Source organism: Anabrus simplex, chromosome 10 (assembly GCF_040414725.1).
Source record: "Anabrus simplex isolate iqAnaSimp1 chromosome 10, ASM4041472v1, whole genome shotgun sequence".
Lineage (NCBI taxonomy): Eukaryota > Metazoa > Arthropoda > Insecta > Orthoptera > Tettigoniidae > Anabrus > Anabrus simplex.
Window position 1 is genome coordinate 24951202 of NC_090274.1, and position 12975 is coordinate 24964176.

General features: G+C 38.7%; 1 protein-coding gene across 8 annotated transcripts in view; it reads left to right on the plus strand.

The window, feature by feature from the left end:
* The window catches only part of Dap160 (dynamin associated protein 160), a 196896-nt gene that overhangs the window by 58461 nt on the left and 125460 nt on the right, over window positions 1-12975 (plus strand). For all 8 annotated transcript variants that reach the window (XM_067154599.2, XM_067154598.2, XM_067154602.2 and 5 more), the window contains exons 12-16: window positions 4427-4741; window positions 5255-5380; window positions 5467-5611; window positions 8446-8555; window positions 10726-10925. In XM_067154599.2, coding sequence (XP_067010700.2) covers window positions 4427-4741; window positions 5255-5380; window positions 5467-5611; window positions 8446-8555; window positions 10726-10925 — 896 coding nt within the window. The remainder of the gene's footprint in view (window positions 1-4426; window positions 4742-5254; window positions 5381-5466; window positions 5612-8445; window positions 8556-10725; window positions 10926-12975) is intronic.

Below are 12975 nucleotides of genomic sequence, written 5' to 3' on the forward strand. Positions count from 1 at the left end.
AACATTGTTTATGCAATGGAAGATCGTGCGTAATGCAGGCGTTGTTTAGGTACATGTTGCTTAGGCTTAAAACTAGTCATCGTTTCTGCTATCGGCCCTCTTAATTCTGGAGTACCTAGTTGTTCATGCTGGAGGTTTTTAGTCTGCCCTGCATGACCTGAAAGCTTTTTATCTTAAGAAAAAACATGAGCCCAAAGATAGATATTAAATCATTAAACTGAGCCTTTCCGTTGGTATTCATATTGGGACCCATTCTTTTTATTGCCAGACTTTCTGTTGTTTACAATAGCCTCAACCACATTTACAAAAAATCTATTACTGCTTGTGGAAGTGGCTTCAAAACTTGATCATGTCCATCTAGAACAGCGATTTCTAGCTAGGGTTCCACTAAAATGCATAAATATTTAAGAAGAATCGCATGTACTATTGCACATGGCGCTTTGGACTGTTGTGCTGCATCGTGTGTTGGTGAGTGGCCGATGTTTTGCCATCATCTTAGTAGACTTTGCTGTCACATCACCCTTATGGCCGGTTGATGCCTGTCAAAAATGACGACCCGTTTCTTTTTGACGCTTCGTCAAAACCTTTTACATTTCATTATCACTAGTGAGCTGGAATAGACACTCCGTTTATTTTGACACGATCTTGCATTTCAAAACTACGTTATATCGCGATATATCGAGTTTTAAAGATAAAAGTTTCATTGTTCCGTATTGAAAAGTATCACAGTTAAATTGAAAAAATAAATATGGTAGTTCAACCTATTCAATACAAGTAAATAAGAGATGTAGAAATTACATTCTTATTTAATTAAAAGTGGTACCGGTTTCGACCCCAGTCTAGGTTATCATCAGCCGATTATAACTCGAAAAACAATGCATAAGTAAGAAAGAAGTTAACGGTCAAGTCCAAGTCCACACAATATCAGTTGACCGTTAACTTCTTTCTTACTTGTGCATTGTTTTTCGAGTTATAATCAGCTGATGATGACCCAGACTGGGGTCGAAACCGGTACCACTTTTAATTAAATAAGAATGTAATCTCTACATCTCTTATTTACTTGTATTGAATAGGTTGAACTACCATATTTATTTTTTCAATATTGAGTTTTGTCGTACGTTCTGATTGCCATTTCTCGATTAATAATTGAAGTACTGAGCCACGGTTGAAAATAGACTTCTTTTGTAATTTAATTTTTTGTTGTAAGAGTGATCTCAAAAATGGAAGATAATAATAATATTTCGTCAAAGAAGAGAGGATCCAAATTCTCTGAAGACGAGAAGAGTTTGTTCGTGAGTCTTGTTGCCGAAAGGAAAGAGACAATCAAAAACAAGAAAACAGATGGCATAATGTTGCGTGATAAAGAGAAAGCATGCATAGAACTTGCAAATTGTTTTAATTCTCATGAATGTGTTTGTAAGAGGTCAGTGAAACAATTGAAAATGTTTTATGACAACTTCAAAAGAAGGGCTAAGCAAAAAAGATGCCAGGATAAGGTGAATGAATATGTTTAAAACTGGAGGTGGAGTTGCTGTAACCCCTTCATTAGACCAAACATCATCACAACTCCTAGAAGTAATCAGGGACCAAGTAGAGCCTCTTCCCTACAACTTGGATAGCGATTCTGCATACATAGGCCTAACCGCATCCAGTAGCAACACTATTGAACCATGCAATGTACTGGTGACATTTGAAGAAGAACCAAGTACAGAGATCCTTATCCCTACCAGTGAAGAAACGGGCCCGAATACAATCCATGACCTTCCACCATCAACTAGCGGTAGCAAGATATCGTGGGCATCAAGAAACCGGACTTCCTTTAAGAAGACAAAGAAATCGGAAGCACTGTAAGCTCGTGAAAAAGTTATTGAATTGTCAGAAGCAAGAAGGGATCTTTGCAAGCAAGAATTAGACATGCTGCAATTAAGGCATAACGAAGAATTAGCCTTAATACACATGAAAAAGAAACCAAAAAAATTAAGCAAGAAAATGAAAAACTGAGAAGTGCAGTGCTAGAGGCAAAACTTTCCTTTTATTTGAAGAAACAACAGACTAAATGTAATAATAATAATAATAATAATAATAATAATAATAATAATAATAATAATAATAATAATAATAATAATAATAATAATGTAATGATCTACAAATTTATTAACCTATAAACTTAAGTAACATTAACCAATGACCTATTAGTATCAAACATACAGTCACATTAAATATTGCCTATTGTGTGCTATAGAAAACAATAAAGTGTGTGCTTGTTTATGTAATATTAGTGATACAGAACTCATGTGTTTTAAATTTATTCCACTTTTAAAGCAGTGTCTTAACGGAAATGGTTTTCAACGATTCTGTTCCGATTAACACCTGGAGAACCATCTTGATCAGCTAAGCCAGGTAGGCCCACATTAATTTCCTCAAAGACTAAATAATTCCTGTTAAGTCGTCTTTTTCCTCTTCGAGGTAGTGATGGAGTACTTCATCTTCCGGGGGTTCATCTTCCTTTGTTTGCACAGCAATATTACGTAGCACAGCGGTAGCCACTATGACAGATAAAGATGTTGTTACTGTTGTTTTTAAACCCAGTGATAAGGCCGGAAATCTCCTTTTCCATACTCCATATTGTCATTCAACAGTGTTTCTTGTCTTAATATTGGCTCTGTTGTAGTTTTTCTCGCCTTGATTTCGTGGATTTAAGAATGGTGTAAGAAGAAAATGTGTAATTCAATATCTATTATCCCCTAGGAGATGTCAGTCTTGGATTCTTCCTGTCTAAAATTTCATTTTTATTTCAGAATTATCAAAAATAAAACTGTCATGAACCGATCCAGGCCATCTAGCAACAACATTCCTTACTAGTAAATTAGCATCACAAATAGTCTGTACATTAATTGAGAAATAGGACTTTCTGTTGCGGAAAACTTCTGCATTATGTCCACCAGGAGACAGTATAGGTATATGTGTGCAGTCGATGGCACCTATTACTCCAGGGAAGTTGCTTATCATATAAAAATCGCGAATAACTGAACAAGCTTCGTCACCTTCAGGAAAATTCACATACAGGGGTCTCAAGGAACCAGTTCCTTCGGAAACTTTCCTAATATAGTGACAAATTGTTGATTTAGATACACTATTCACATCTGCTAGTACCAATTGAAAAGAACCAGTAGCATAAAAACGTAGAATTAAAAGTAGTTGTTGTATCGGTGTTAATGGACGGTTTCTATTAGTAGGATATTCCAGTCTATTTTCAATTTGCTTTAAAAGTTTCAGTACTATTCTCTTGGAAAGTCTGTACCTAGTTACAAAATTGAAGTCATCCATTGAGAAGAAATTATCATTACAGTCAGGAATTGCACGTTCAGGTCCCAGATTTTCCAGTAATTCTGTATACAGTAATTCAGCATCAAAGTTGTCTCGCACATTCATGATCTTCTAAATAACGTTCTGTGAAATGCTTTAACACTTCCTGTAAAATGCCAAAACGCTTAAAACACTTTAAAAGAGATCTGTAATTTCCAACTACTACTGAACACTGCAGTGTTTACAACACAGACACACCATTTAAAACGAATCGTCATGTTTGAAGGTCGAAAATCGCCGCGTCAAAATTGACGGTGCGTTTGACGATCGTCAAAGTAAACAGACATTGAAGAAATGAAAAAATGGCCGATAAACGAATCGTCAAAGTTAAACAGTCGTCAAATTCATAATCGAAGCTTGGTAAAACTAGCCATTAGTGTGTTTTCCCACTCTGTACATCAATTTTCTCGAATTCGTTACTGTCGTAGTAAATTATCTCCCTCTTAGCTGCCTTGGTGAATTATTGGTAGTCAAAACTGAAAAGAGATGGCTTCAGATATTACAAAAGAATAAAAACCCTTACTGTGTTGTTACAATAGTCTAAGATCTTCTTGTTGATACCATCATAAATTTGTATTGTGGGGCTGTGATTAGCACTGCTGGCTCTCCATCCAGATGGTGAGGTTCTAATCCTGGATTGGAATTATGAATTGAAAAATCACATGGCATCAGGAAAGGCATTCCGGTCGTAAACTGCTGGCCAAAACCCAAAATCAGTCAGGGTGGTCCCAGTGACCCCAGAAATACTCAAGAAAAACTAAAGGAAGTTCTTTTAGTTTGTGTTCCTTCTTCATTTCTTTGTTCTGTTATCTGTTCCTTCCTCCTCTTCGTATCCTGCCCAGTCTGCTGGACAATAGCAATAACTATATACGGTAGTGTATTTTGATCTTCAGCAACACAGCGTATCTTTCCATCTCTTGTGTTAGCTGATAGTCTGTCATTGATGCTTTGAAATGATACTAGTACAGAAGTTAACTCCCACGTAACTGCAGTCCACAAATATATGTCCTCGAACATCTTAATATAAGCATCACTTGAACAGTGTTCTTTTGGTTTTCAGAATGAGAAGGTGAAGGAACTTTCTCAGAAGATCAGCGAGACACGCGTGGGCGTCTCGGGAGTAAAGACCACCATCGACGGTATGCGGACGACACGAGATACCCAGCTGCAGGAGATGAGTGCCCTCAAGACGAAACTCAAAGAGCAGAACCAGCGGCTGGTTGCGCTCAGTCAGGAGAAGGTGCGGCTGGAGGCTCGCAACAAGATGAACATGGCTGCTGATTCAGCGAACCAGGAGCAAGTGAAGTTGGCCTTCAGCAACAAACAGATCACTTTGAAGCAGATGCGAGATCGTTTGCAGGATCTGCAGAAGGAGGTAACCTACTGTCCACTGTAAACAGAATTATTGTATTGAAAATGAGCTTTTGCTTTACATTAAAAAGAAAGGAAAAAAGAAGAGAATTTAATTTTTGTTAACCACTTAACATGAGTTAGCCAGTTCTTCCTTTTTTAGGCCATTATTATTCCCGTGACTGTATGGTTTCGATATTTCCCTTCCTGATCCTCTTTCTCGAAGCTTTCCCAGGCTGTCCTCCGATCTCCATCCTTTTTCCCTCAGATCTTCAGAAACCTTGTCCTTCACTACAGGTGTCGTCTTCTTTTTCTTTTCCTCTTCACGTGCAGCTGTTCCTCTTTTCTCTACGTATTCTTTGTTCCTCTTCTCCATGTGTCTAAACCATCGCAGTCTGTATTCCTAGATCTTTCAGACTAGTCCCACCTCGACCATTCCCCTTGTGAGACCTAGCAAGTGACTCGGTGGTGATTGGATATTAATTCGACAGTAATACCAGTATTAATGTTGTCTTTTTTTAAATTTTTTTATTTACAGATTGATGTCAAGCTTCAGGACATCGAGAACAATAACAGCCAACTTGGGGACCTGAAGCAGCAGTTGGCAGAATTGGTTCAAGAATGCGAGCAACTGTATGCCACATACGAAGAACGGAGGAATAAGGTGAGGACTGCGAAATTCGGAGGACCTTTGTGTGCATTTGTATTTCTGTATTGGTTTGTTATTAATTTAGTTCCCTTTGCATGCAGGTGCTGGAAATGAAAGGCATTAGTGGGAGGATACGAGATCCTACAGATTTCTCTTCATCGTGGAGTACCTCGACGTGGGACACTGCTCCCGAGGCTGCTTGGGACAATGCTGCTCCTGCTGCATGGCCTGAGACTGTCACCCCTTGTAAGGAATTGTTGCTTATTTAATAAGAGTTCATTTAAGGTTGCATAGTATATGTAATATATGAAGGTGTTTTGAAAAGTTTTGCCTTGTATACAGTAACTTCAAAGATATGAGATACAGACATGAAACTAGTGTGGAAGAAATCTCTAATTCTGTGATTGTCACAGTGCCTAGAGGTGCATATCTACCATATCACACATGGTGCAGAACTGGTGAGAAAATGGTGACTTATATTGATGCCCAATAGAAATTGTTTTTTTCAGTCTTCTCAAACTTGAAACGACCAGTGTTTCACCTCAGTGTGGCAGCGGGCTAATCTTTCCAAGATAGCTGACTACTACTCTGTGAGAGCACCACTGCAAGCCTCTTTTGAAGGGCAGTACATTGACCATGCATTAGGGGATGTGTGTGTCCCACTGTGTTTCGAAAGGTTGCACAGAAACTGAAGTAGCCCATAGAAGCTTTCGAAATACCGGGTGAGTTGGCTGTGAGGTTAGGGGCACGCGGCTGTGAGCTTGCATCCAGGAGACAGTGGGTTCGAACCCCACTGTCGGCAACCCTGAAGATGGTTTTCCGTGGTTTCCCGTTTTCACACCAGGCAAATGCTGGGGCTGTACCTTAATTAAGGCCACGGCCGCTTCCTTCCCACTCCTAGCCCTTCCCTGTCCCATCGTCGCCAAAGACCTATCTGTGTCGGTGTGACGTAAAGCAAATTGCATAAAAAAGAAGCTTCGAAATGAAAATAAAGTAGAACCTCGATAATTCAAAATTGGTTAATTAAAATCCCACCTAATTCAAAGAAGCTTTCGTTCCTGGAAACATGAGGTACAGTTTTGCATGTTATTTAAATTGTTTAATTTTAAATACGGATAATTCGTAATTCGAAGAACATTATCTGTCCCATTACTGAAATACAGACTTTTAATTCAAAACTGCCTTTACATTTAAAAAAAGTGTTTTACAGATTAATTTAAATTCAAAATTTTCCGCGTTATGACAGAATGTGTCTTCCGGAATGTGCAGGGGTAGCTATCCACGCTTTTACTCACTTCAGTGTGTGTACAGTGTGCTTCATATTTGCTACATTCGAGTGAAATCGTAATTCTTTTGCATTCAGCGTTTGAAGGAATGCCACAATATCTCGTAGCAGGCAGCATGCGGAGAAGCAGAATCCAACACTGGCGATGCTAACAGTTGGCGAAAAAGCGTGACTCATATAGTCAATTCGTACATACCAAATAATACCATTATAGTTGGTCCATTATTGGACATTATAAATTTTCCAGCTAACTCATTCCTGGTTGCCAGTGTTTCGCTCCAGTGTGCTAAGTTGGGCTCATCAGTTGGTAAATAGCACACCCACTAAGACACATAGCTAGTGCATACCGTGGAGGCCACTGCGTAGGCTACTTGGAACCACCGGCAGTACCAATGCACTATGAGAGACTCATTCGGAACAAATATTTCAGGTTCCCTATGGGAATCAACGTCTTTATCATATGTACTGAATGTCGATGTCGATTAAACTGCATTGTTTATTTTAATGCTGAGCCCAAATGGAGTTATGGTTTAAAAGGAGAGAAGTGCCAGCCTGGAAATCGTACAAGGATAGAGTCAATGTACTGTTTTGTAATGCTGACGGAAGCAAGAGACTTCCTCCCCTTGTCATAGGAAAGTTCGATAAGCCACGATGTTTTAAGGGTGTCTGGCATATTCTATGCAAGTACAAGGCATCTAAAAAATGCAAACAGTACAATAATAAACAAAAAATTTGCACAGGGGAGCCAGCATGGATTTCTCGTCTTTGAAATATACTTTCTTTTTCCTTTTGTTGTGTGAGGTTGTTTGTCAGTGAGTTATCCAAGTGCATTATTTGAATACTGTAAAAGGACCTTGTTGGATAAATTTTGGAAATAGTATTTTCCGTGGCATTTAAAAGGTTTAAACTGTGAATCAAGGTTAATTGTGTGCATTAATGGGTCTTAAAATATTTTGTGACGTGGCAAGGGTTGGCATTTCTGAATTACAAGTTGACGGTTCATTCAAATCACGTAATTTGAAGTCCTATTTTTGTGTCCCAACGACTTCGAATTGAGGTTATACTGTACTTTCAAATAGGAATGTATAGTCTTGGTTGAAACCCTGCATCATGTCAAGCCTGGGAATGTCAGTAATGATGTAGTGGCAATAGTGTATTATAGTATTATTTATTTGTCGAAAATCCTCTACATTCCTAAACATACCAAGTGGCACTGCGATTTGGATCACATAGCAGTCAGCTTGGATTTGGGAGATAGTGGGTTCGAACCTCACTGTTGGCAGTCCTGAAGATGGTTGGTGGAGGAAGAATGGTACAAGGACAGGGTGAGATGGAGGAGGCTCATATACCACACCCGGGAAACTGGAGATGGTTTAGGATGATGATGATGATGACTCCAAGGCTGATAGTGTCGTAGTTTAGTCCCAATAGAAATTGCTTTCTTGTTTGTTTATTTATTTATTTATTTATTTATTTATTTATTTATTTATTTATTTATTTATTTATTTATTTTAGCCAACATACTTTAGTTAGGTTTATGGAGGTTTTCCTCCTGTTTGTCAGCCCAATACGGTTTCATCATTTCTGAACATAATTCTCTTTCTGCTTCTGCAATCACTCTTCCTATTCTTTGTTTGTTGATTTTTGTCTATAGTCTAGTGTGTTTATCTTTCAATATCTTTAGTGTATTTGTCTTGTATTTTAAATCTTCTATATTTACTGTCTTTTTTTATACCGTCCAGAATGTATCTCATTCCCTTATGTAATTTTTTAAAATGTGATCTTTAATTCGCAGCACTGGATGCAACTACTGCTAGCAGTAATTACGTCAAGTACAGAGCCTTATATGAGTTTGTTGCTCGAAACAGCGACGAATTGTCTTTTCAACCTGGGGATATCATCATGGTGAGTTAACCAGTTCTAGGGGAAAGTATAAAGTTGAGAAGGGGGAAAACAGAAATGTCAACATAATATTTGTACTAGTCAGAAGTGCCCTGTGTAGTTTCATTTTGTAGCATCAGTTTGTAATGGATTATTCTTCCTCTTCGATGACAAGTTATTTAATTTGTTTGTGTGTTTTTTTCTACTTCATTATGCAAGACATTTTCACTTTGTATTATGCCTTGATGATCTTTCATCATTGTCGTCATTGCAGGCTTTTTATGCTTCCAATGGCATAACTTCTGAATTGACAGTTCATAAACAAAGTGACGGATGCCTTACCTATAAGGGCTAGTCAATAAGTATCTGCAATAAATTTTTATAATTTATTACAAAAAGAGTACACACTTTTTATTGATATCATTTTTCAACATAGTCACCCTTTTCAACGCACATGTTCCACCGTTTCACAAGCTTTCTGATACCCTCTGCAACAAAAGGATTTTGGTCACGCAGCAAGCCACGTATGCACCGCTTCCTTCACCTGTTGGTCTGAGCTGAATCGACGGCCTCTTAGAGCATTTTTAAGTGCACCAAACGGATGGTAATCCGATGGGGAGAGATCAGGACTGTACGCAGGATGCTCCAACAGCTCGAAGCACAGCATCTGAAGAGTTTGAGCAGTGTTGGCGGCAGTATGTGGACACGCATTGTCGTGCAAAAAGAGAACTCTTTCCGAAAATCGACCCGTGCGTTTGTAGCATATTGCAGTTTTGAGCTTGTTTATCAGCATATCATTGTAACGTTCGCTATTTACTATTTCCCCCTTTACTTGGTAATGTTCCAAGATTGGTCTTTGTGAGTCCCAAAATACTGTGAGCATCACTTTTCCTCCAGAAGTTTGACTCATGAATTCCTTTTCGACTGGGGATCCGGGATGATTCCATTCCATGCTCTGACGTTTTCTCTCTTGTTCGAAGTGGTGAACCGATCTTTCATCTCCAATGATGATCCGTTTCAGAAACATTTTGCCTTCGTTAACACAACGGTCCAGTAGGTGCTGACAGATTCTCACTCAGTTGCGCTTCTGCTCGTCATTGAGTTGTTTTGGAACCCATCTTGAACAGACTTTGTGAAAGTTAAGCCTGTTATGCATGATTTCATATGCAGAACCATGGCTGATGTGCAAATGGTTTGCCACGTTATCAACAGTCACTCATCTGTTATTCAGGATCATATCACACACTTGTTCAATATTGGCATCAGTTGCAGCTGCAGATGGACACCCGGATCTTTCCTCATCCTTCACGCTCGTGCGACCCCTTTTGAACCGTTCAATCCACTGGTAAACACTTCACTGTGGTAAAACATTGTCCCCATATTGTGCTGCAAGCCTTCTATGAATTTCCGCTCCTGGTACGCCCTCAGACCAAAAAAAAAAAAGTATTATGGAATGCTGTTCTTCCTTGGTGCAAACAGTGTGTGGCGCGGCCATCTTTACGTCGCAACAGCACAAGCTGTACTGATCTGATGACGCTGAAACCTACCACAGACATAGACAATGGTGCCTTCTAGTGGTTGGTGAGCACACAATGCCATAGAGCCAGCCTAAAGACAATTAGAGCAAAATTGTGGATATTTATTGACCTGCGTACATAATAATAAGGCAACGCACATCTCTTGTCTTCATGGAGGTGCGAGAAGTGGATGGAGGTCAGTGATGATACACTGCCTGACCCAGAAGCTCCCTGGATAAGGGTGATGGATGAATAATACTATTATTAGAGTATGCCGGGCTGGGTGGATCAGACGGTTGAGGCGCTGGCCTCCTGACCCCAACTTGGTAGGCTCGATCCTGGCTCAGTCCAGTGGTATTTGAAGGTGCTCAGATATGTCAGCCTCGTGTGGATAGATTTACTGACACATAAAAGAACTCCTGTGGGACTAAATTCTGGTACCTGAGCATCTCTGAAAACCGTAAAAGTAGTTAGCGAGACGTAAAGCCAAATAACATTATTATTATTATTATTATTATTATTATTATTATTATTATTATAGTATGAAGTTCAGGTTATAAAATTAAATCTGTCTATCTTTGTGATGCTCAATCCTTCATACTGTGTTAATGATCCATTGACAGATGGAGATGAGTAACAATGAAGAGAATTGCAGCATGTTGAACCTTGTGTTCCAGGTGCCACTAACCCAGAACGCAGAGCCTGGTTGGTTGGCTGGGGAACTGAGAGGCCTAACAGGCTGGTTTCCCGAGTCTTATGTTGAACAGATCGAAGATCCATCCATTGTGCCGCTAAATGGAGAGATAGTAGACCCGTCTGCAGCCTTCCCTGCTGATATCATCTTGGGAGATGCTATTCAGAACAAACGACAGCTCGAGTATGTGAGACTCTTTTTTTCTTTTTTCCTACAATGAATATATTGATGATCTCTTCCTCTCGATCCTTTTCCTAATTTATTTGGTTATCATTTGACATGGATTCATTCCTGTTTTATGGATGTGCTATGTGGAGGGATTTACAGTATATACAAGAATAATCCCCACATCCTAATTTTAGGAAGGGAAATCTTGAAGGAAAAAAAAAAAAAAGAAAAAAGTTTGTAATTGTTAACTTAGTTAAATATTAGTATTGAAAACCACTTCACTCACTCTCTGGTACCAAAATTTCGTATGAAAGCTCGGTAAATAATCTAGGTGGTGTTATAAACGAAAACCTAAATTGGAATGAACACGTCACACATATCTGTAACAGGGTATATGCCTCACTCCATCCTCTGAAATACCACCATAACATTTTACCATTAAATATGAAAGTCAGGCTTATAAAAACATTAGTTCTACCTTTATTCTGCTATTGTGATGCTGTATTCATAGATGCAACGAAAGAACAAATGAGAAAAACACAAAGCACCATGAATTCCTGCATCAGATTTATATTTTCGTTACGCTACGACACTCATGTCACACCTTATTACAAGCAACTTTCCCTCCTGAAATTTGAAGAACTCAGAAATCTTCATGTAGCCCTGTTGGTGTACAGATCACTAACTGAGAGAACTACCCTGTACCTGTCATCAAATTTTTCATACCTTTCCTCTTTTCACCAGCATAACACACACTCTGTTACTACACTTGCCATTCCCTTTAGCAGGTCAGCTGCCTATAATCGCTCATTTATTGCGACGGGAAGTAGATTATGGAACTCTGTTCCAGATAACATCTGAATTAGTAACTCACTAGAGTCTTTCAAGTCTTTATACATAAGATATCTCTTAGATGCATAATCCCACAGTGTGAATCTTGATGGGTGAATGGTGATGTATGGATGTGTGTATAATTTAGTTAATTTTTCTTTAAATTAATTTAAACTTCTTTATCATTAAATTTCATTTAGTAGTTTGACAAATGATATGTTCATTTTGGTATAATTATGCTGTATTTATTTTGAATTTATGATACAAATTAGTTTCTTTTAAAATTTTTAATATTCTCTACGGTTTTCTGTACAATGACATGGTTAAGTGTAAGAGAGGACCATGAGTCCTAACTTCGCTACTATTAAAGACAAATAAAAAAAATACTACAGTACAATAAATACATCTGATCTGCATTAGCAGTTTGCGAGAATAAATATGAACTTCTCAAGCACAATCGTCCTTTCTCCTTATCCTGTTCCTGCCGGGTCGGGGCATTTATGACACTTTTCTGCCTTCCTTTCTCCTTTCACCATTCCTCTTCCATCATTTTGTTCCAGTCCAGGTTTCTCCTTCTTGCACTCCTCTTTATTGAATCAGTCCACCTTGTTCTACGTCTCCCTCTCGCTCTCTTTCCCTCAAACTTCATCTTCATCATCTGTTTTGGTATTCTTTCCTCCTCCATCCTCTTTACATGTTTAAACCAATTAGCATACTCCTATCAATTCTCTCATTTAGGTTTTCCATTCCGACCTCCTTTCTCACATCTTTGTTTCTCGATCTGTCTTATCATACTTCTTAGGTACAGTGAAACCTCGTTAGTGCATTCCTCATTAACACGCTTTCCTGCTTAGCATGATGTAAATTTGAAGTCCTGATTCTCATCGTTTTAAATCTATATAAAAGTACCTCCCTTATCGCGTCACGGAATTTTGCTATTATCGCTTAGTACGATCACATTTTCCCCAACCCTGAAAATGTTACTGTATTTGTCATCCCTTGTGAAAGAAACATGATTTCCAACTCGGGTAAGAGCCGTCGCCACAGTTCCGTGATTACAGGAAATGGCCTTCCTGAACTTCACAGAACAAGTTGCACTTTCGCGGAGCAAGTTGTTAGCCTCAGGAATGTTCAGTTTTGCTTGCCGATTAGCAGCGAGATTGCTGAATAGCAAAGTGAGCCTCTTTGTGGTTGTATTTCGCATTCTATTCAGAAGGTAGAAATTTATTTTGTG